General features: G+C 44.3%; 1 protein-coding gene across 4 annotated transcripts in view; it reads right to left on the reverse strand.

Annotated features, from left to right (window-relative positions):
- CDON (cell adhesion associated, oncogene regulated) overlaps positions 1–20,059 on the reverse strand; it is a 90,810-nt gene that overhangs the window by 50,400 nt on the left and 20,351 nt on the right. For all 4 annotated transcript variants that reach the window (XM_045192763.3, XM_053928108.1, XM_053928107.1 and 1 more), the window contains exons 2-3: positions 2,518–2,654; positions 710–982 (exon numbers count right to left, since the gene is read on the reverse strand). In XM_045192763.3, coding sequence (XP_045048698.2) covers positions 710–982; positions 2,518–2,593 — 349 coding nt within the window. In that variant the 5' untranslated portion in view covers positions 2,594–2,654. The remainder of the gene's footprint in view (positions 1–709; positions 983–2,517; positions 2,655–20,059) is intronic.

Here is a 20,059-nt window from a genome sequence, read left to right on the forward strand (position 1 = left end):
GGAATCCAGCCCTCCAGCGCGTGCCTCGGAGCTGTCCATGGGTCACAGCTCTACAAAAACATTTACTCTTCTCAGTTATGACAAACTCGCCACTCCTGGGGAATCCAGACCTGCTCTGTCAATAGGGGCGCCCTTACGAAGACGTTTCCAGGGCTGGAAGCCGTCACCGTCTGAAAGGCAGATGGCTCAAACGCACTGAGAAAACCGCGAAGCCAGATTTTCCCCAAGCTCGACACTCAACATTCCTTTCCTTACAGTCAGTTATTATTTTCCTGTTTCTTTAGCCTGGTTTCAATTACATAAATTAAAAGCACTCCGTAATCAGGCAAATAAAACAATTAGATGTGAAAGAAAGATAAAGGACTGCATAAAATCACTGAGTGTCAAAGTAGACAATAGCTTTCTTGTTGCTGCTCCTATTAAGGACTTTCAAATGCTAACACCTCCCCCCCCCCTGAAAAAAATTCAGAATTCCCTTTAGAAAACTGTCTTGTGTAAAAAAAAAACAAAAATCGCTTCCACACCCTTGTTGCAGATGAAGACAACTAGGCTGGGCCCCCCGGAGGTTCAAGTACACTCCCCCAGGTAAACACAGAGCAAGAGTCAGGCTGGGATGGGAGCTCCTGTGCGTCTTCCCACTACCCAAAATGCAAGTACGGCCAGCAACTCCAGGAAGCCCCGTACGTACCAGGGACAAAATGACACTCACCTGCAATGGATACTGTGGCAGGGCCACTCACAACGGCGCCGACGCTATTGTTGGCAACGCACTGGTAGTCACCCAAAAGGGAGGGGTTGAGAGAAAGAATCGTCAAGGTCCCCTGATGAATCTTAATCTGTTCCGAGTGTCTCTCCAATCTCTTTCCATTACGCAACCACGTGATGTGAGCAGTCACAGGTTTAGCAGAGCAATGCAGAACTACAGGTCCCCCAAGTTTCTGGACAGCAGGCAGTGGCTCAGAAACAAAATGAGGTGCCAAGTCTACAAGGGAACATTCCCCGTGTGCAGAGGAAGGGGAGAACGAGAAAGAAAATACATGAAATACGTCTCATCTCAGTCTGTGTAACTACAGACAATCCCTTACTTGATCTATATATGTTATGGTTCTTAATGCATGTGTAAGTTCCAGGAAGTCTTCGAAGTCAATTTTTGGAAGAAAAAGAGGCAACGTGTTAATAACCTAGGACTTAACAATTAGGGTAGAACAGGTAAGAATCCTTATGACATAAATGAGAAATGGCAAGTTGCTCATGTAAGGGAGGGGCTTTTAAAAAGAAAGTTAAGAATCTGGCAAAGTGGAGATGCCTTTCAAACCACAAATAATTCCCTCCCCTGTAACCAACGGGGCTGGACTTTCAAGAGCAAGGGGTTTGACAGACAAGCCTATGGTGTTACTTCAACACTTCCCTTTAACATGAAGTCACGTTCAACATTTAAGGAAGCGGAAGGAGAAAGTTAGGAAGCCGCACGGAACTATGAAGTCTATCCTTATTTTGGGCTAGAAGGCTCAACGGGGTATCAACCTGACTATCTTCATTTGGTATTTGGAAGAATTTCATTTGTTATGTCTGTTCCTTTAGGAACTTAGTGGGGGGGTGGGGAGGTGGAGTCTTGTACTTAAGTATCAAAACAGAGCCCTGTCTTCCACCCAAAATAGAGGACAGGAATGCTGTTACTCTGGCATAATAAAATACTTTTGTAAAGAAATCAATAAATCATTAATTCTACTTTTACAGGACATTTTATCAGAAATGAAGATTCAGGAAAGTGCCTCTCCTGAGTAAATCTGAGGTGGTTGTTTAGCAAAAATAAACAAACAAATAAAACCACAACATCAATTTCCCCGTACTAAATGTAATACAGTTGCATAGCACACTTAGCAGAGGAAAACAACTATCACTTAGTGAACAAACATCAACGCACTTGTGTATGACAGATAAATCTTCACAAAACCCTAGAAGAAAAAGAAATGCATGCGGACCACTGTTAGGCTCAGCCTTGGCACGCGCACTTAACAACAGACACAGGGCAGCTGGGCGGCAACCCGGAGAGGGAGCTGATACGCTAGACAAGGTCACCAGAGTCCTAGCATTGAACCCAACTCTCTCCGTCCAGGTTGCATATTGTTACACGCTGATTCTAAAACTTCTCTGTGTTCGTATGCAGTCAGCATTTTATTCCTGTTTTAACGTCCAAATTCCGAAATTTGAAACCTATCTTCTTACTGAAAAAGGCGCAATTGGAAAATAATTACTTTTAAGACAACAGAGAGAGTAAGTTTCAAGGCCACTGATGGGAAGGCCGGCTAAAGTCCCAGCGGCACTACTAAGAGACCCTTAAACTGTCAAATTCACGGAATTTTTAACTCATTCAGCTGGTCGAACGAATTTGACAAGTGCCTTTAGAATCCGTTACCACCAGTGAAATACTGAAGTCGAGGTTTTTGTTCGTTTGTTTGTTTTAGATTAAGATGAGGAAAATCTCCAGCTACAACACTACCATTCTTCTACTCTTACCTGAACTCACGGAAGAGCAGAGAATCAGAAGAATACCACAGAGCAGCGTGTGGAAGGGTCCGGGATCCGAATGCATAGCGCCAGGTTACAGAAGCGGGTGGGACAGATTTCCAGAGCAAAATCCAGGTCTTGGCTCACTGAAAAACAGTCAAAGAGAAGAACTCTAAACCACAAAAACAGCTGAACTCTGAATAGTCAATAGGGTTGTGAGCATAATCCATTATTATCTCCCCAACTCGCAAACTCATCTCTAGACGCCAAATTACAATGAGAAGTTCTGCTCATTCTTCCCAGGTGTTAGGATGCCTCTTCCTACACAGAGGCCATCATTCCAAAGGAATACATTCACCAGCCTGTGTGCATTTGTTTTATGTCCCACAAGCATCTCCAACTCAACACAATGAAAGTGCGCTCCTCTACATTCCTTAAAACAGAAATTAAAAAAAAAAACAAATAGCTAACATTTACATAATGCTTAGTATGTGCCAGACACCATTTTACTTTATCTTAACTTCATCGTCACAGCAACCCTATGAAACAGGAACTACTGGTTTTCTTCCCTTTTTTCAGATGGGGGCTCGGGCTCGTGGATTGTTCAAACAGAGAACACCAAGTGCACGCCTGTGTTGGGGGTGCAGGTTATTTAGCACGTTTGCAGAGCATCCGCAGACCAGGGTGGCGAGAGCGGGGTGAACCAGGAAAAGAGCACACAGAAGGGAAACTGGGCCAGATCCTACCCAGCTTTGAAAGACACAGTAAAGATTTTGGAACTGGGTGAAAAGGTGAAAGGGATTAAGTACAAATTGCTAGTTATGGAAACAGTCCCAGGGATGTAAAGCACAGCATAGGGAATATGGTAAAAAAACACTGTAGTAACTATGTACGCTGTCGGATGGGTTCCAATAGGGGTGACCACTTCGCAAGGTGTATAAAGTGTCTAATCACTATGTTGTACACCTGACACTAATCCACTATTGTACGTCAACTGTAATTGAAAAATAAATTTAGAAAACGTTGGAATACTCGCAACTCGGGGGCAAGCCCTGAGAGGACTACGGGAAGGGGGGTGACGGCATCGCATTTACGCTTTACAGCGGTCGCTGGCTGGAAGGGACCAGACTGAAGCGGGGCAGGCATGAAAAAGGGCAGCAAGTAGAGTAATGCCATCCCTCGGGAGAGACAGAAGAATGTGGTGGGTTCGACCAGGGAGTCAGCTGTGGGGGTGGTGGAAAGTAATATGACTCAAAACATTTGCTGAAGCCTCGGGGACAGCATGTGAGAGAGAGATGTGCTCATAGCTTTGGCTTAAAAATAATAGCTGTGTTCACCGAAATGGGGAAGACCGAGGCAGTGGACGGGGGTTAGTCAACAGTGCTGCTTTAAGCCACGGGCAGCCTAAGATATCCGTTAGGTGGCCTGGGACTACTGAAGGTTGACAATGACATGTTGGGGCCTGGGGCTGTGGAGTCGGAGCTGGCAATGCAGACGACAGACCTACAAAAACCATGGCGCTGAATGAGCTCTCTCTACGGAAAATGAGAGAAAACGAGAGACCCCCTAGGAGCCTTGGGCCATTCCAGCCTTCGGAGACTGAACAGGGAGGGAAGAACGGAGCAACGGAGACTGAGAAGTCAGCAATGAAATTGGAAGAAATCTAGGAGAAGGTTGTGCCGGGGCGAAAAATATTTTAAAAATATTTCTAGAAGTCATGAACTCTCTCGATCACTTCTGTGAGGCGGAGTGAGACGAGACACCGCGGGGAAGGCACCACGGAGGTCACTGGTGATGCTGATGAGAGGGGTTTCCATGGGGATGCGAGGGAAGCCTGGCAGTGGGTTCACAGCGGAACAGGAGGGGAGGGAGAGAAGAAAGCGGGCATGGAACTCAAGGGTTTCGCTACAAAAAGGCAGCAGAAGGACAGGGAGAACTGATGGAGATGAAGGCAGCCAAGGGAAGGCTGGTCTGTGCGGGCGTTTTCAAACAGCGATAGTACAGCAATTCAGCAAGTGCTTCCTTCTCCACGCCACGTGCTGCGAAACCTACGAGTAGCAAATTGCACTCTATCCCGCTCACGGCTCTCAGTTCATGCGCTGCCTTTTCCATTATTTTCTTGCTGACCTCTTCTTAAAAACAAGAGAGGATATTTTGGTTACCGCTCGTGGGAAGCAAGGGCCATCTGTGTGAAACTTTTTTTTGTGGGTTTATTTGAACTCATATTTGCGTCAAGGGTAAGAACTGACACGCCACTGCTGAGCAGACAAGCAAAGTAAACACTCGAACAACTTGCTAACAGGAGCCACTTTCCTGAGAGAATGAGGACAAGGAGGAGTGTTTCTTCCTTTTGCCAAGTCTTTCCTCAACTGTTTATTTACTGAGAAGCAGGGCGGGGAAATTCCGGAGTCACCTTTAACCCCAGCACGTGATCTACTGAGTTACTACTCGACAGCTGTCCTTTAAACTGTCACAGCGCATTATCGCTACCTAAGTATCAGCACACAGGGATAGACTTTATTCATTGTATCTGTTAGGTTTCTCATAGCACACTGTCCATTTTTAATGGGACGTTTGTTTTTCTATGACAGTTGACGTTTCGGGCAGACAACACAGTAATTAGACGTTATAGAACGTACTGAGTGATCGCCCTGGCAAGTCTAGTACCCATAGGGCACCACACATACTTACTACAATTTTGTGGACTATCTTCCCTCTGCTGGACTGTACGTCCCCGGGACGATTCTGTGACTTCCTGTCCGTGCTTCTTAATCCCCTCCCCGTTTTTACCCGGAGCCCTAACTGCCCTCCCATCTGGCGACCATCAAGATGTTCTCTAGGAGTCAGTTTCTGTTCCGTGTTCATTCATTTTGCTGCATAGATTCCACATATGAACACGTGTGGCATTTACCTTTTTCTGTCTTTTATTTCACAGCCTCTATGTCCATCCCTGTCATTACAGATGCAAGATTTCATTCTTTTTTATGGCTCAGTCACACTCCATTATACATAGGCACTACTTCTACTTTCTCCACTCATCTGCTGGTGGACACTGAGGTTGCTTCCACATCTTGGCTGTTGTAAATAATGCTGCAATGAATGTAAGATACATATATATTTTTTTCAAGTTGGTGTTTTGGGTTTCTTCAGGTGAACACCCGGGAGTGAAAGAAATTACTGGGTCTTTCTTTGTCTCTCGGTATAGCCTCTGTTTTAAAGTCTATTTTTTGCTCTAGTATAAATATTGCTACCCCACCTCTTCAATTATTGTTTTCATTTTCATGAAATACCTTTTCCTATCCCTTTATTTCAGTCTGTGTGTGTCTTTTGATCTGAGGTGGGTCTCTTGTAGGCAGCATATATAGGGTCTCATTTTGTTATCATTCAACCACCCTGTGTGTTTAAATTGGAGTATTTAATCCATTTGCATTAAAAGTAATTGTTAATGGACGCCTATTTATTGCCATTTTATTATATCTTTTATTGTTTTCTTCTCCTTCTTCTTGAAAAAGACCCTTTGATATTGCTCGTAATACTGGTTTCGTGGGGATGAACTCTTTGAGCTTTTGCTGCTCTGGGAAGCTCTTCATCTGTCCTTCAACTCTAAATCATGGCTTTGCTGGGTAGAGTAGACTTGGCTGTAGGTCCTTGCCCTCTATCACTTTGAATATTTCATGCCAATCCCTGCTGGCCGGCAAAGTTTCTGTTGAGATCAGCTGACACTCTTATGAGAGCTCCCCTGTCGGTAACTACCTGCTTTTCTCTCGCTGTTTTTAAGAGTCTTTGTCTTTAACCTTTGGCATTTTAATTATGATGTGTCTTGGTGTGGGTCTCTTTGGGTTCATTTTGTTTCACCAGGTTAGGGAAGTTTTCCGCCATTATTTCTTCAACTAGGTTTTCAATTCCTTGCTCTCTCTCTCTTCTCCTCCAGCAGCCCCATGATGAGAATGTTGGCATGCTCAAAGTTGTCTTTAAACTATCCTCACTTTTTAATTATTTTTTCTTCTTGCTGTTCTGATTGGCTGTTTTCTGCTTCTTAACTTCCAAGTCGCTGACCTGATCCTGTTTCATCAACTCTACTGTAATTCCCTGTAAAGTATTCCTTGCAGTTACTGAGTTCTTCCAGTTCCGATTGGTTCTCTTTTATGTTTTCTAACTCCGTTTTGTTCCCTGTCTCTTTGTTAAAGTTCTCACCAAGGTCACTGGGCATCCTTATAACTGATGTTTTGAACTGGGCATTTGGCAGATCGCTTGCCTCTGTCTCGTCTAGTTCTTTTTCTGGAGTTGTGTTCTGTTCATTCATTTGGGACGTGTCTCTTTGTCTCCTCATTTGGCTGCCTCCCTGTGTTTGTTGCTACATATTGGGCAGAGCTGCGATGTCTCTCAGCCTTACAGAGTGGCCTTACGTAGTAGATGTGTCCTGTGGGGCCCAGCGGCACAGCCTTCCGAGCTACCCAATCTGGGCACTCCAGGTGCACCCCCAGGTTAAGATGTGTCCACGTGCCTGTTACGGTTGAGCCTTCATTGCTCTTGGTACATCAACGGGAGGCACTAAACCCCAGGCCAGTGGGCTGAGAGAACTAGCTGCAACCCCAACAGAGGAGCTGCTGTGCATGGGCTGATCCCCCAGAGCAGGAGTCACTTCCGCAGGGCTCTGGTGCCCAACGAGTCTGTGCCCTAAGTGTGTCTCTGCTGGAGGTGGCAGGTGGTGCTCTGGTGTGGTCTGAAGCTGGCCACCAGGTGCACTTCCTCTGGGGCTCCCCGGGAGGCATAGCCCAAGATCAGCTGCCACCTGAGCCCTGTCCAGGGTCACCTGGCATGAGCTACAAAGCGATATGCAGATGGCTGGTACTTGTGCTGGGTTTGGAGGTGCCCAGGAGAGGCCACACTGTGAACTGAGGCTGACTACTACTAGGGCCGGGCCTGGGGCCACTTAGCAAGAGATACAGGGCACACTGAGGCCAGATGCTGCTTACTTGGGGTTTGTGAACCTTTGACTGAGAGATTTTAGGAAAGTCTGAAGAATGAGCCAAGACAGGCTGTTTGCATGGAAAAGCCACTGGAAATCGCTTGCATGGGTCTGCAAGTTGGGTGGGTCTGGGCCTCAGGGAGTCGCCAGGGCAGAGTAAACAGCATTAGCCAGGTTGATGGAGACTCAGATATGGTGCCTACATGCCAGCGATATGGGGGGAATGGCTCAGCAAAGCAACAACAGTCTCTGCCAGCATTTGTCTGGGAAAAAGCTGGCCTTTCAGCCGTCACCCCAAAGCCTGATAATTCAGTTTCTCCCCATGTGTCCCTGATGAGCCTCTCATGCTGCTGCCCCAGAACTTGAGCTCCCAAGAGAATGAGTCCAAGTAAGTCTGTGCACAGGCCCTTTAAAAGGAATACGTGGGACTCCAGAAACCTCTGTCTCACTCAGCCACAATCCCCGCTGGTTTTCACAGCCAGAAGTTATGGGAACTTCTTTCCCCAGCACTGAAACCCTGGGCTGGTGGCCCTGGTGTGGGGCTGGGACCCCTCACTCCTCAGGAGGATTTCCACCGCTGAGATATCCCTCTCACATGGGTGTGGGCCCAGCCCGTTCTGCGCCTCTGCCCCTCCTACCGGCCCCGATGCGGCTTCTCCTTTATAGCCTTAGTTGTAGGACTTCTGTTCAGCTAGACCTCAGGTGGTTCTCAGTGACGGTTGTTCTGTAATTCTGGTGTGCCGGTGGGACATTTACCCATCCACCACCTCGACAGGAACTCCAACATGCTATCTGTTGATTTTGGAGGTTGGAAAGAACGTATGACCATAGCGGTCATTCACTAAATATTTGTTGATTTGGTTTATAATTATATGCATCCACGGCAAGCTTGCTCCGTTTGTTAGAAAACTATGACAATGAACACAAGGCCATGGGTTCTATTACTATATGGGTCACACAGCTTGAACTTATGTTCAACAGCCACCAGTGGCAACCTGGGTCCAACCTCCCAAATAAATGCCACTGACCATGAGGAGGGTTAGATGGTGCATAAATCAGGGTATATCCATTCACACTACTGGAAAACTGCTCTGTGCTATGTCATTTTTAAAAGTACTCTTTGTCGAAAAAGGAAACTCAGTAATATTAGTGTTAATGCTATTTGATCAGCAAGTTATCGGAAAACATATATATGATACCTATATATAACTACATAAAATGTACATAATATGTGGATTTTATTTTGTTTTTTTAAAGATTTTATTTATTTATTTTTAGAGAGGGGAAGGGAGGGAGAAAGAGAGGGAGAAAGACATCAATGTGTGGTTGCCTCTTATGCGCCCCCCTGCTGGGAACCTGGCCCACAACCCAGGCATGTGCCCTGACTGGGAATCGAACCAGTAACCCTCTGGTTTGCAGGCCGGCACTCAACCCACTGAGCCACACCAGCCAGGGCAATATGTACATTTTATATATTTGTAATTTATATATAAGTATATGTGTCCTGCATTGCTCTACCAAATGAACAATTTGGTCGGTCGAGTTTACTACAACTGAGTGAGGCTCCTGCCCTTTTCTTACACACACACCAGTGGCCTTAACAGGTAGGTCACCTTTCTTACCCATAAAAAAGCACCTTGACAAGGGAAACAACGGCCCTAATTTCCTCTGCATACAAGTTACCCCCTCCCCCTCTCATCCTCTCTTCTGACTAGGGCAGTGGCCAGCAAAGAAAAGGCTTCTGGTAGGAGCACCCCAGCCCACTCTACCACTCATCACTTTGGCACATAACTTGCTGTTTGACCTCTGCCCCAGTGCACATAACACTCAAATATTCGCATGCAAAAATTAAACACAGAATTCTGCTTTCAATCATATGGAAGGGAATTCTGACTTACATCACACTGTCCTTTTTTTTAGACATCTGTGTTTTTCTCCCGTAGAATTTTTTTAAAGCACTCAATGTGGTTAACATAATGCCAGTTGATATTTCAAACAAAATATTCAAGTTTTTTCACATATTCTACAATTAATATGTTACTTTTACAAGTAGAACGTTGTTAATATATTTCTACAAATGCTGACAGAATAAAACATTCAGCATCAAAAATGTGGAATAAATAGACAAAAAAAAGTAAACATGTCAATTCCATCACCTAAAGATAATACATCAATATTTTGATGCTCTTCCTCCTAATCCTTCCCACATGTGTATCTTTACATAACTGAGACCGTAACATGTATGCAATAGCTGTAACTCCTGCTTCATTTATCTAATGATTAATTTTACTTATTAAAAGCATTCATAAATATAAAAATAATATAATTTGTAATAGCTATAGATACTTAGCTATTCCCTTTGGGGTAGTTGGGCTATGTGTGTGTGTGTGTGGGGGGGGGGTCTATCCAGAAAGTATCCAGCCACATACTATGAAAAATAGAGACATTTATTAAAGAAGACACAAGAAACATTGTACATAGGACAGTGATGCCTCAGTCCCCTTCAAAGTGGGCACCTTGGGACCTCACAATTCTCCCAGTCACCATCAGCTGCCCCATCACATTTTCCTGAATCTCATCAATGGTCTGAAATTTCTTTTCCTTCAAAGGTGATTTTAGTTTTGGGAAAAGCCAGAAGTTGCAGGGTGCCAAATCTGGCGATAGGGGTGCTGAGTCACCTGAGTGTTTGGATGTTTCACCAAAAAACTGCATGAGACGTGAGCAAACCGTTCTTGCCATATACTAACCATATATTAACCATATACTAAACCATACGGTAACAACGGTTGCATTTTTCCAGACAGACCTCATATGTATATGTTTTTTGTTACTACGAATAACGTTGCTATGGACATCTTTGTCCATAAACCTTTCACTCTGATTATGTCCTTAGGAGAGATTTTTTTAATGGGATTATTAGGTCAAGGAGTACAAACATTTTTAAGACTCTTTAAAAATAGAGAGTCGAATTGTTTTCCACAAAGAAGAAGATGGCAACCCTCTCCAGCCCCACCCTTGACAACCCCCATCAGCACGGCGTGAGCGGACTCCCACTCACTGGCGCAAGTTCTTGGTCTAGACCCTTACACCGGTTTAGGCCTTGGTTTAAATCCTCACGCTGTGCCAAGCAGAATGACTATAAAACATGAATTCAAGCAATTAATTAAAATATTTGCTCAGTCATAAAGGAGCATTCACTGTCTCATCCAGCAAGGCTTTTTCCAACAACATTCTATGTTTACGTAAAAGTAACGCAAAAAGAGCGAAAGAATCGGCACTGGCCCTGACACGCTTGCAAACCTCGTCCGTCGGAGCATCCAGTTACAAAAAAGTGCCCTGGATACAAAAATCTCTGCTTTTTACCCCAAATTTATTTTAAAGTAAGATAGCAGATAACTGTTATACTGTGTGATTTTAATTTATAATATGTATTTCTCTTAAAAAATTTTGTATGCAAAAACTGATGGCACTTTTGGCAATATCTGTTGGCACTCAAAATAGTAAACTACCAACCATTTCAAAATTGTATTCTCCCTTCCTTAATGCTTTTGTCCACAAAGCACGCACACAGCTCCATGCCCTTAAACCACTGCAGGTAGCAAAATACCGCAAGGGGCTACATTTTAAAGTGCTTCTGTCTCGCCTTACTGGTGGACTTCAGCAAGGACCTGATCAATTCCCAAGTGAAAACCAGAACTGTTAAGGCTTAGGGTTATCCAACTCACTGGTCTCAGCAGAAATTAACATGACCACGAGGAACTTCTTCTCCCTCCCTCACATCTTCAGAGGAAGTTAACAGCCAATAAGATTCTATTATTTTCACTGCAGTTCTGAGTGGCTGATTGAAGTGTCTGAGAGGATGCTTAGCGGTCACTTTGCTCCCAAGAAAGTATCTGGTAGTACCGTCTCCCCAGAAGGAAGACTAGGGTGAAAAAAGTAAAAACAAAATAGAACAGCTAAGTGTAGCATCCCCAAGAAACCTGCAAATCAGGGAACAAATCCTTCAAGCTGTAAAAATTTTTGGAGGGCTCCCCACTTTCACGTGCCCCCGGTACTGCTCCTGGAGTCCTGGCCTGAAGTTCCTGAAGAAGAGCTGGCGTTTCCAAAATCACAGGGCTTTCTCTAAGTCTTCCCTTCACATCCACACAGAAGGCAATTTGTCTTCTCTAACAAACTATACTTATACGCCATCCCAGGCTCAGAAGCTCTTCTGCGGGCAAACGGAAGCTAAAGGTAATAAGAAAGGAAATACTTCCCTAACATTTGCTTAACTTATTGTTCAGGTGGTGAACTTAATGCTTTTATAACCCCTTTTCGACATGCTGCCAGAATAATCCTTTGGGAAAAGTCTTTCCTGAATTTCTAGATTTGATTTCTTTGTTTCTGAAGCAATGCCTCTGCTTTCCTACGGACTGTCTCTCCCGGTTATCCCCTCCCCACCCTCCTATATCAAACTTTCTCAAGGTTTCCTTTCAGGCTTAGGGAGTAACTGTGACTAATTTGTAAACAAAAACTCAGCTTTGCGGTCGGTACTGTTCTTCAAAATAGAAAGTTCTAGTTTCCTTTTGTAAAGTAAAGGCATCTTACTCCTCATGAAACAGTAACTTCCTTCTTTAAGAGAACTGACCCTTATTTTCAATCTATTTCAAAATAGGCTGAGAAAAAAATGTTTTCTGTAGTCACTACAAAAGAAAAAATAAAACATGTCTACTGAACAATTTCTGATTAAGTACTGATTAATTCAGCACGATTTCAATTAGGGAAGTCAAACACGCAACATGTGGTTTTTAACCCACTGAACTACGCTGACCTTAATCACATCCAACTTTAAATCTCCTGTCAAAGTTTTCTTCATTCTGGATATCTGAACAATTTAGCAAAGCAGCTAATATTTCCTGCAGGCTTCTCTCTAAGAATCCTGATTTTCCCAGGAAATATTCAGTCGAGAAATTCCCTACAACAGGGCATCAACTTTGGGCAAGATCCTGGGAGGGGCATAAGGATAAGGAAGATGAAGAAGTCATAATTCCTGAATTCGAGGCTACAGCAGCCTCATCGAGAGAAGAGGCTGTGGACATAATTAACTTTGGAATAAAGAAGAGTGTCCTGCATAGTAAGTGCAATGAGAGGGCAAAAAGTATTAAAAGTTCGAAGCAGAGGAATTCACCTTTTATTCCACAAGCCGTGCTTAGTGCATGCCTACTATGTGTCAGGCACGGTGCTATGCTGGGAACTCAGCCACGAACAGATCAGACGGGACACCTGCCTTCCCGAGGCTTACGGTCACATCAGGGAAGGCGGCATTCAAACACACGGTTATCCCACAGGACTAAACTTTTTGCCCCAGGGCTCCTGCAAAATTATTCCGCTTTCTGGATGGCTTCTTTTTACCCAGTATCACAACGGTGTCCATTAGAAACTAAGAAGTGGTACTTCGATATTATAGCTTCAGGCAAAGATACGCCCATCAGTTTACATGACATCATGGTATTTGGTCAGAAAATACAGAAGAATTTGAATGGCCTGCTCTGTTTGGGTGAGTCCAAAACAGGGTCCTTTGCGTCTAGATGCTGAGCGAGGGGGGCAGCGAGCATTTCCTCCGCCCTTGGTTGATTCTTGCACTGAGGCGCGTGTGAGCCATTTCCCCCGGTTCGGAAGCACACCCGGGGGCCGACCCTTCGCCCCGCCACACACGTGTTTTCTGTGCCGTAACTGCGTTTCAAGGGCAATGTGAGTGCACGATACTATGTATCTTAGGAGGACTTCCTGTTTGAAAGTTGATTCCCTGCCTCTCCATCACCTTGGAAGGGCTTCCTCACCAGCCCTGCTTCACCCCCAAGTCTTCTTTCTCCTTTGCCTAGCACAATAAATTCACTGCAAGACACTTAGGAACAAACAGCATTTACTTACTTTGAAAACATTGCTTATCACCTATAGAAATCTGTTTTTCTTGCTTAATTGATTTATTTTTCTGTCTGTGAGACTGTTTCAAGTTCTTGGACTGGGGCCACACATCATGCCTCCATCAAAATCAATGGAATGGTTTTTGCTAAGAGGCAGTGCTTTTAGGAAATAAAGTTTTTCTGCAATTAAAGTAGTTAAGTGAGGGAGGGGTGGGAAAGCAACAGAATAAGGCAAACACAGGTGCTACAGGAAAAAGGGAAGCGTCGCTTACCATAGAGTTGGAGGACGGAAGGTTTCTCAAAGGAGACGTTTAGGTGACTCAAATGATACGTTTGGGGGGGTGGAGGGAGGGATGAAAAGCAAGCAGAGGGGAGTGTTCTAAACAGAAGGAACGGCGTGTGTGCAGAATCAGGGGCAGAGAGCGCGGAAATACAGGCTGGAAAGCAGAGCAAGAACTGGAGGACTGTAGGTAGTGAGAGTGAAGGCCATGGAGGTGAGGGAAAGCGTGAGTATAAAGAACATTATAATCAGGTTTCGGGGGTTGGTGTTTATCCTCAGGGGAGCACCGATGGCTGTTAAGTAGGCACGGGACAAGATCAGGCATGTGCCTTTCAAACAGCATGTGCGCTGTGCTGTGGAGGGGGGCTGGGGAGGGGAAGAGGGTTTCGAAGGCTGTGGGGAAAGTGGACGGGGACCTGTACCGGAGAACCATCCGGGAGACATTAAAAAATATTTTTAAAGACAAGGACATATTTAAAAAAGAAGTAGAACTTGGATAGTGAACGGCTTGGATTGGGAAAGAATACACCTCTTAGACGTCTCTGGAATCCATTATCTGTCCGCTTCTCTGTTTCCCCGCTGCTTCTGCCATTAATAAAGGAATTGAGGCTGCTGCCCAGATTTCTGACTCGGGCGAGTGAGCGAGTGAATGACGTGCGTTTCCTAAGACAGGAAATACATGAGAAGCAGCAGGGTTTCCCGTGGTCTGTTGTTGCCGTTGTGAGGGTGGCGAGGAGTGGAGAGAGTGTATCCTAAGGTGTGGAGCTAAGGAGTTGGCTCGGACACAAGTGGGAACCGTGTGGGCATCTAGGGGGCCAACAGGAAGAAGTCTGGATTGCTGAAGAGCGACTTGGGAAGCAAGGGCAGGCAGACAGGACTGACACTCCCTACCAAGGAGGGGCCTCAGGCTGACTTCTAAAGCACACAGCCTTGGAAGGGGTGGCAATTTTTCATTCAAAATAATTCGCATGGTCAATACTACTAAAATATATTTAAAAATTAGATTTTATTTGTTTATTTTTTAGAGAGGGGGAAGGGAGGAAGAGAGGGAGAGGAACATCGATGTCAGACAGAAACATCAATTGGTTGCCTCTCGCACGCCCCCAGTCTGGAACCAAACCCAGAGCCCACACATGTACCCTGACTGGGAATCGAACCAGCGACCTTTTGCTTTGCAGGATGCCGCTCAACCCACTGAGCCACATGGGTCAGAGCAAAAATATATATATATATATATATATAAAAGACAAAAAATGGTATTCTAGGGATGGAATCAAACAGACTTTTTAAAAATGAGTTTCAAAATGCCATTGCCTTTCCCACACATATATCTCTTTCCAAAGCACTACAGCTTGGGGTCATCAGACGCATTCCTCAACTGCTGACTCCTTCGTGACCACTGAAGCCTTTGATCGGTGGCAGTCTTCACGCTGTCCGCATGGGGTCTTGAAAAATGAGAGGAACAGCTGGCCTCCATCCTTCAGCGATTTTACTGGACGAGTGGGTAAGGGAGGAGGAGGGTGAGGAAAGGCGAGGCGAAGCAAGTGCCCCCATAAATCTAGTTGCAACAAATATACCATCATCCAACAGGTAGCGAGCACATTGGCTCGGGGTTATTCCCAGTCCTTTCAGGAACTGAAGATTCCCTTAGAGCAGACACGTGCAACGTGGATGGCGCCGCATTCTCTGCAGGCTCTGGTAGCTTGAGGCAGTTGGACGTACGTCCAGAAGTAGGGCGGCCTGGGTATCAAACAGGCAGGCCCAGGTGGGTAACCTGTGCCTCTCTCTTCTCACCGGAGCTCGGAGCCCTCACTAGGCGGTGCAGCTCTTCAGTGATGCCACCATTCATTCATAGGACTTCTCAAAAAATGTTCACACCTACAGATTCCACAGCCCTCTGCCCCCCCCCCCCCCCCCCGGGCGGCTCCACTGGGTGTACAAACGGATCCCACTGCCTGCGAAAGCACTTCCCTTCACTGCGGAGCGTCAGAAGTAGAGGAGCAAATGGAAGTGACTGGGAGTTATGGCACCAAAAAGGCCAAGTGAGCAGAGAAATAATCAACTCCACATGAACCACTTCAGCTCCAACACAATGGAGGGCCTAGGACTAACCCCAGGAAAGGTCACGGAGATCAAAGGTCACGAGCAGAAAAAGGCAACCCTGAAGGGCTGCCGGCTGCGGTGGGAGTCAGCGTGGTCCTAACTACCCACCAGAAGAGAAGGAAGGGGCCTGGGCAAGAGCGGAGTTCGGTTCCACTGCCAGTATCGGTGTGTTTAACAAAAGAAGTCGAGTGTTCCCGTTCACTGTCTCTCAAGCAGATTATTTCCTCCTCTCCTACGGCACAGGAAGCCCAGCACGGTGGAGGCAGATGATTCTGGCCTCTACAGCGATTCGTATGGGGGCATTGCACATGTGTAAAAGCGCAGCTGCACACAAACAGTGAAATTCTAAAGTGATTTGGGAGCAATTACTAAAAAGACAAAATACAGCAAGTTTCAAGGGGATTACTTTGCAAGCATCACAGAGTCAACACATGCCGTGAATCCAACACTCAGCAGATTTTCCAGTTTGTCCCTGGAGTTGGTTTCATGGGAAAAAATAACAGAGTTATGGTAACCACAAAACAAATGCTAAAAGCAAAGTTTTAAAGTTTGCTGAGAACTAGCTAAACTCGAACAGACATATAATGGTGCAGACAGACATTTGGCCAAACTTCTTTGGTGGAGAATGAAAAGAAGGAATATGAAAACCCGTGACAAAGAGCTCTAGGAAAATGTTAGGTTACGAAATTAACATAGTTGCTAATAAACCCAGTGCTTTGCTTAGACCTTCCCGAAGGAAACACATTTCCCCCAACAATGACAAAAGACTCACCTCATGGAGTTTGGTTTAGATTTCATTTTAATAACTAGGAAACAAAACCTCATGGAGAAACTCATATCCATAATGTACATCCTAATATGTGGTCCAACTTTTAGGAAAAAGTGAAAAAAGGAAAAATTAGAAATTTAAGAAACTGGAATCAATTCTGGATGAGCACAGGACCCCGTCGCAATGAATTTTATGTTACCTGCTGGGTTATAAGTGCCCTGGAGACCTGAAACAGAGTGGCATCAGTCTCCAAGTGCCTTATCCCACCTCTAAACTTGGCTGCATGAAAATACCTGCAGAAGTCTAGGTTTCACAGGAGTCCCTGCTTTGCGTGAACTGGTGGTGGGGCTGGGCCAGACAGGGCTTCCCGGAGCGGGCTGCGGCACCACGAACAGGGGCCCTGCGCTGATAATGGGGCTCCCCTTATCCAAATCAATCACAGATTACTATACAGGCAGTAGCTAATCACCACAAATGGATTAATACATCTAAAGATAAGTAAACACACGCACTGGCCTGTATGCAGAAAATACGCACCCCAGGAAACTTTGATAGGCACTAAAAATCAAAGAAATGACCAAGATACAATGTCCTGAAGAAGAAGAAGAGAGAAAAGTAAGTCAATTAAGATCACAGTACCTTTGTAAACGGCACCACATAGCATGAGGTTTTAGTCCAATTGAAAAGGCCTGAGAAGCAGTTTTAGCCTTAGGTCTCCCCTGGCTCCCGGAAATGGAGCAAAGCTCACTGGAACAACTCTGCTGGCGGCATTCGCCTGAACAGCAGCTGCTGCGTTGTGACGTTACGCTGGACCACAGTAAACAGGACGGCCAAAAGAAATAGGACACACTGATGCAGGAGACACACATGCACACACATAACATATGTTCATACATACACGCCATGTGTACATACATGCACTGTGGGAAAACCAGAGCAGCCGACAGACCCAGCCCAGAAGAAGTTCATTATTCCACTGGCGTTCCTCTGTGCAAAACTTCTCTGAGAAATCCTTTACTAATTCTTTTCCGTGCCAATGTATAATCCAGGCATAAAAATCATTCTCATTATGTTCTGATAGCACCTGATTTTTATTTTATTTTTTTCCATCACCATATATCCCCCATACCCTCTTCTGCCCTATAGAGTTAGTCAGTCTTAACTCCAACATAACCACCCAATTTATTCATTAACAGCTACATCCAAAAAAATCAAGAGCACCAAAAAAAAATTTTAAGTGCCATAAGATGATCCCAAAAGAATTCCAAATTTCTTAGCACATAACAGCAACGTGCGACTAACCACACAGCATCCCAACGCCGACCGACTTCTTGAAGGACACAATTGTCATAGAGATATGTGAGTCCTCGTATATTTCTTAAATCTCTCACATCACACCATACTCGGGTTTCCTCGGCACACGACACTAGCCCCACCGTACATCTGCAAATGCGCTGTCAGAAGGCGCTCCACCTACATGCCCTGGGAACCAGACCGTTCATGTTGCATGTTCCACGTGCAACATGAGAGCATCCTGTTTTGTTTTCTGGTGAGATTTGAAGGGAGCTGTAACTTTATTCTTTACACAATGTCGTAAAATTGGGGTCTTAGAATTATAAGGACGCGGTGGGTTGGACCCTTTGCTTAGTGTTCTAAGGTCTCTCTTTGCACCCCATTTTCTGAGATACATTCTGAGTAGAGTTGGAATCTGCAGCTTAGTAACACAAAAAGCAGTTTTTCATGCACTTATTCAACACAAATGTATTGAGTATCTATACCCAAGGTAGTGGGGGCAGTGGGGGGAGATAAAGTAAAGTAAGAAAACAGAGACCTCGATTTCATTTTGTAAATCTCTGATGTCTGTAACTCTTGGATTAAATACATACAATAGAATTTTAAACTTTTTTGTGGTATAAAAAAGTTTCAAGAAGTGACAGGGATCCTAATTTTTTAAATATTTTAAAGTATTATATTTAAATATATTTAACAATTAAATATATTTAAAGTATATTTTTAAAAATTAATGGTGGTCTAAATTTCTGTTTTTGGTATTCTAAATTGATGTACTTCTTTTTCCTAAAGAACATCATGTTGACCATTTACTAATTTAGTGTGGCTTACGTTCTGTCTGCAAGGGGGGAAAAAACTCCACAATTTTTTCCCAACTTGAGAATTCTATGACAAACATTTTGCAAATGCTGTGTTTAAATGAAAAAAAAAAAACACTTAGAATCTTTGTGCACCTCTTACTCTCGCTTTGCCTCATCTTTGGCAGACTCTAAAAAATGAGTGACTTCACTAATGAAGGAGGAAGGGGTGGGGGGACCCAGCAGAGGCATCCAAAAGCAACAAAATTTCAGCTCTAAAAATCAAGTCAAAAGCACAGAGTTCAGCACTTCAGTTTGCAAGAAATAAAAAAGTGTTTGTGTTTACTAAAAAAAAAAAAGAGAAAAGAAAAAAAGCCAAGTGGAAAAGAAAAAACAGTAGGAGACTAGCTTACCACTTCATTGTAAGAACTTGGAGAGGCAGCCCCTGTATTCATATTGGAGAAACTTCCCTAGCAAACTTTCTTGCTTTGTGAAAGCTACCATCAAAGTATCTGTAGGATACTCCCAGAATTCTGGAAACACTGTTAGAAACACAAAACATTGGAAAAGATATGTCTTCTCATGACAACTCAACACTTATCATAAAAAAGAACCATTGCTTATAAAGAAAACAGTACATGGTCAATTTGAAAACTAGGTGTTGGGCTTTCCAAGAATTTACGTCTAAAACTTTTCTTCATCATCGTCTTGCACATCATCACCTTCCTTTTCTCTCCCTAGCCTCCCTGCCAATGTAAGGAAGGACACCTTAGGCAAAGGTCCCAGTGACAGGTGTGGGTATTCCAAAACATCGAGTATTATTTTGTTTGATTGAATTACATCCTTTGCTTGAACAACCGTGGGGTGCAAATAACACGTACTACTAATTAAAACAGCCAACAGCAGTACTAATAAAACATCTGAAAGCTTTCATATAGACAGAAGGTACACTTATACTAAGTGAGGCGTTTCCACTTCTGCTGGAGAAAATGTAAAGCTATCTTAAGTCTGTGGAAGAGAGCGAACCCTACTTGATCTGGACGGACCATAAGCCTTATAGATGGAGAAACATGTAGCATGAGGAACAACAGCAAAGAGGCCATACCCCACATGGATATTTGTATCCTAATAATTTACTAAATTTAATGTCTCAGATTTGGGGTTGCAATAACCGGTAATATTTTAAAATGAAGCTAAACACCTGTATGGCCTGTGTAGGATTGCCGACAACGTGCCAAGTGAGAATGTGTGTTAACAACAACAACAAAATAAGAACTGCCAACTGCTGCCATTGTTTCATTGGGGCAGAACAAAACAGTGGGCAAAAAATGATATTACAGTAAGTCTGGCTTTAGGAAACAGTCACTCCGTGCCTTTTGGTTGGTGGTTTCTCATCTGACTGCAGACATGTATAAAATCTTCATTATAAACCATGCTCAT

This window comes from Desmodus rotundus, chromosome 7 (assembly GCF_022682495.2).
Source record: "Desmodus rotundus isolate HL8 chromosome 7, HLdesRot8A.1, whole genome shotgun sequence".
Classification (NCBI taxonomy): domain Eukaryota; kingdom Metazoa; phylum Chordata; class Mammalia; order Chiroptera; family Phyllostomidae; genus Desmodus; species Desmodus rotundus.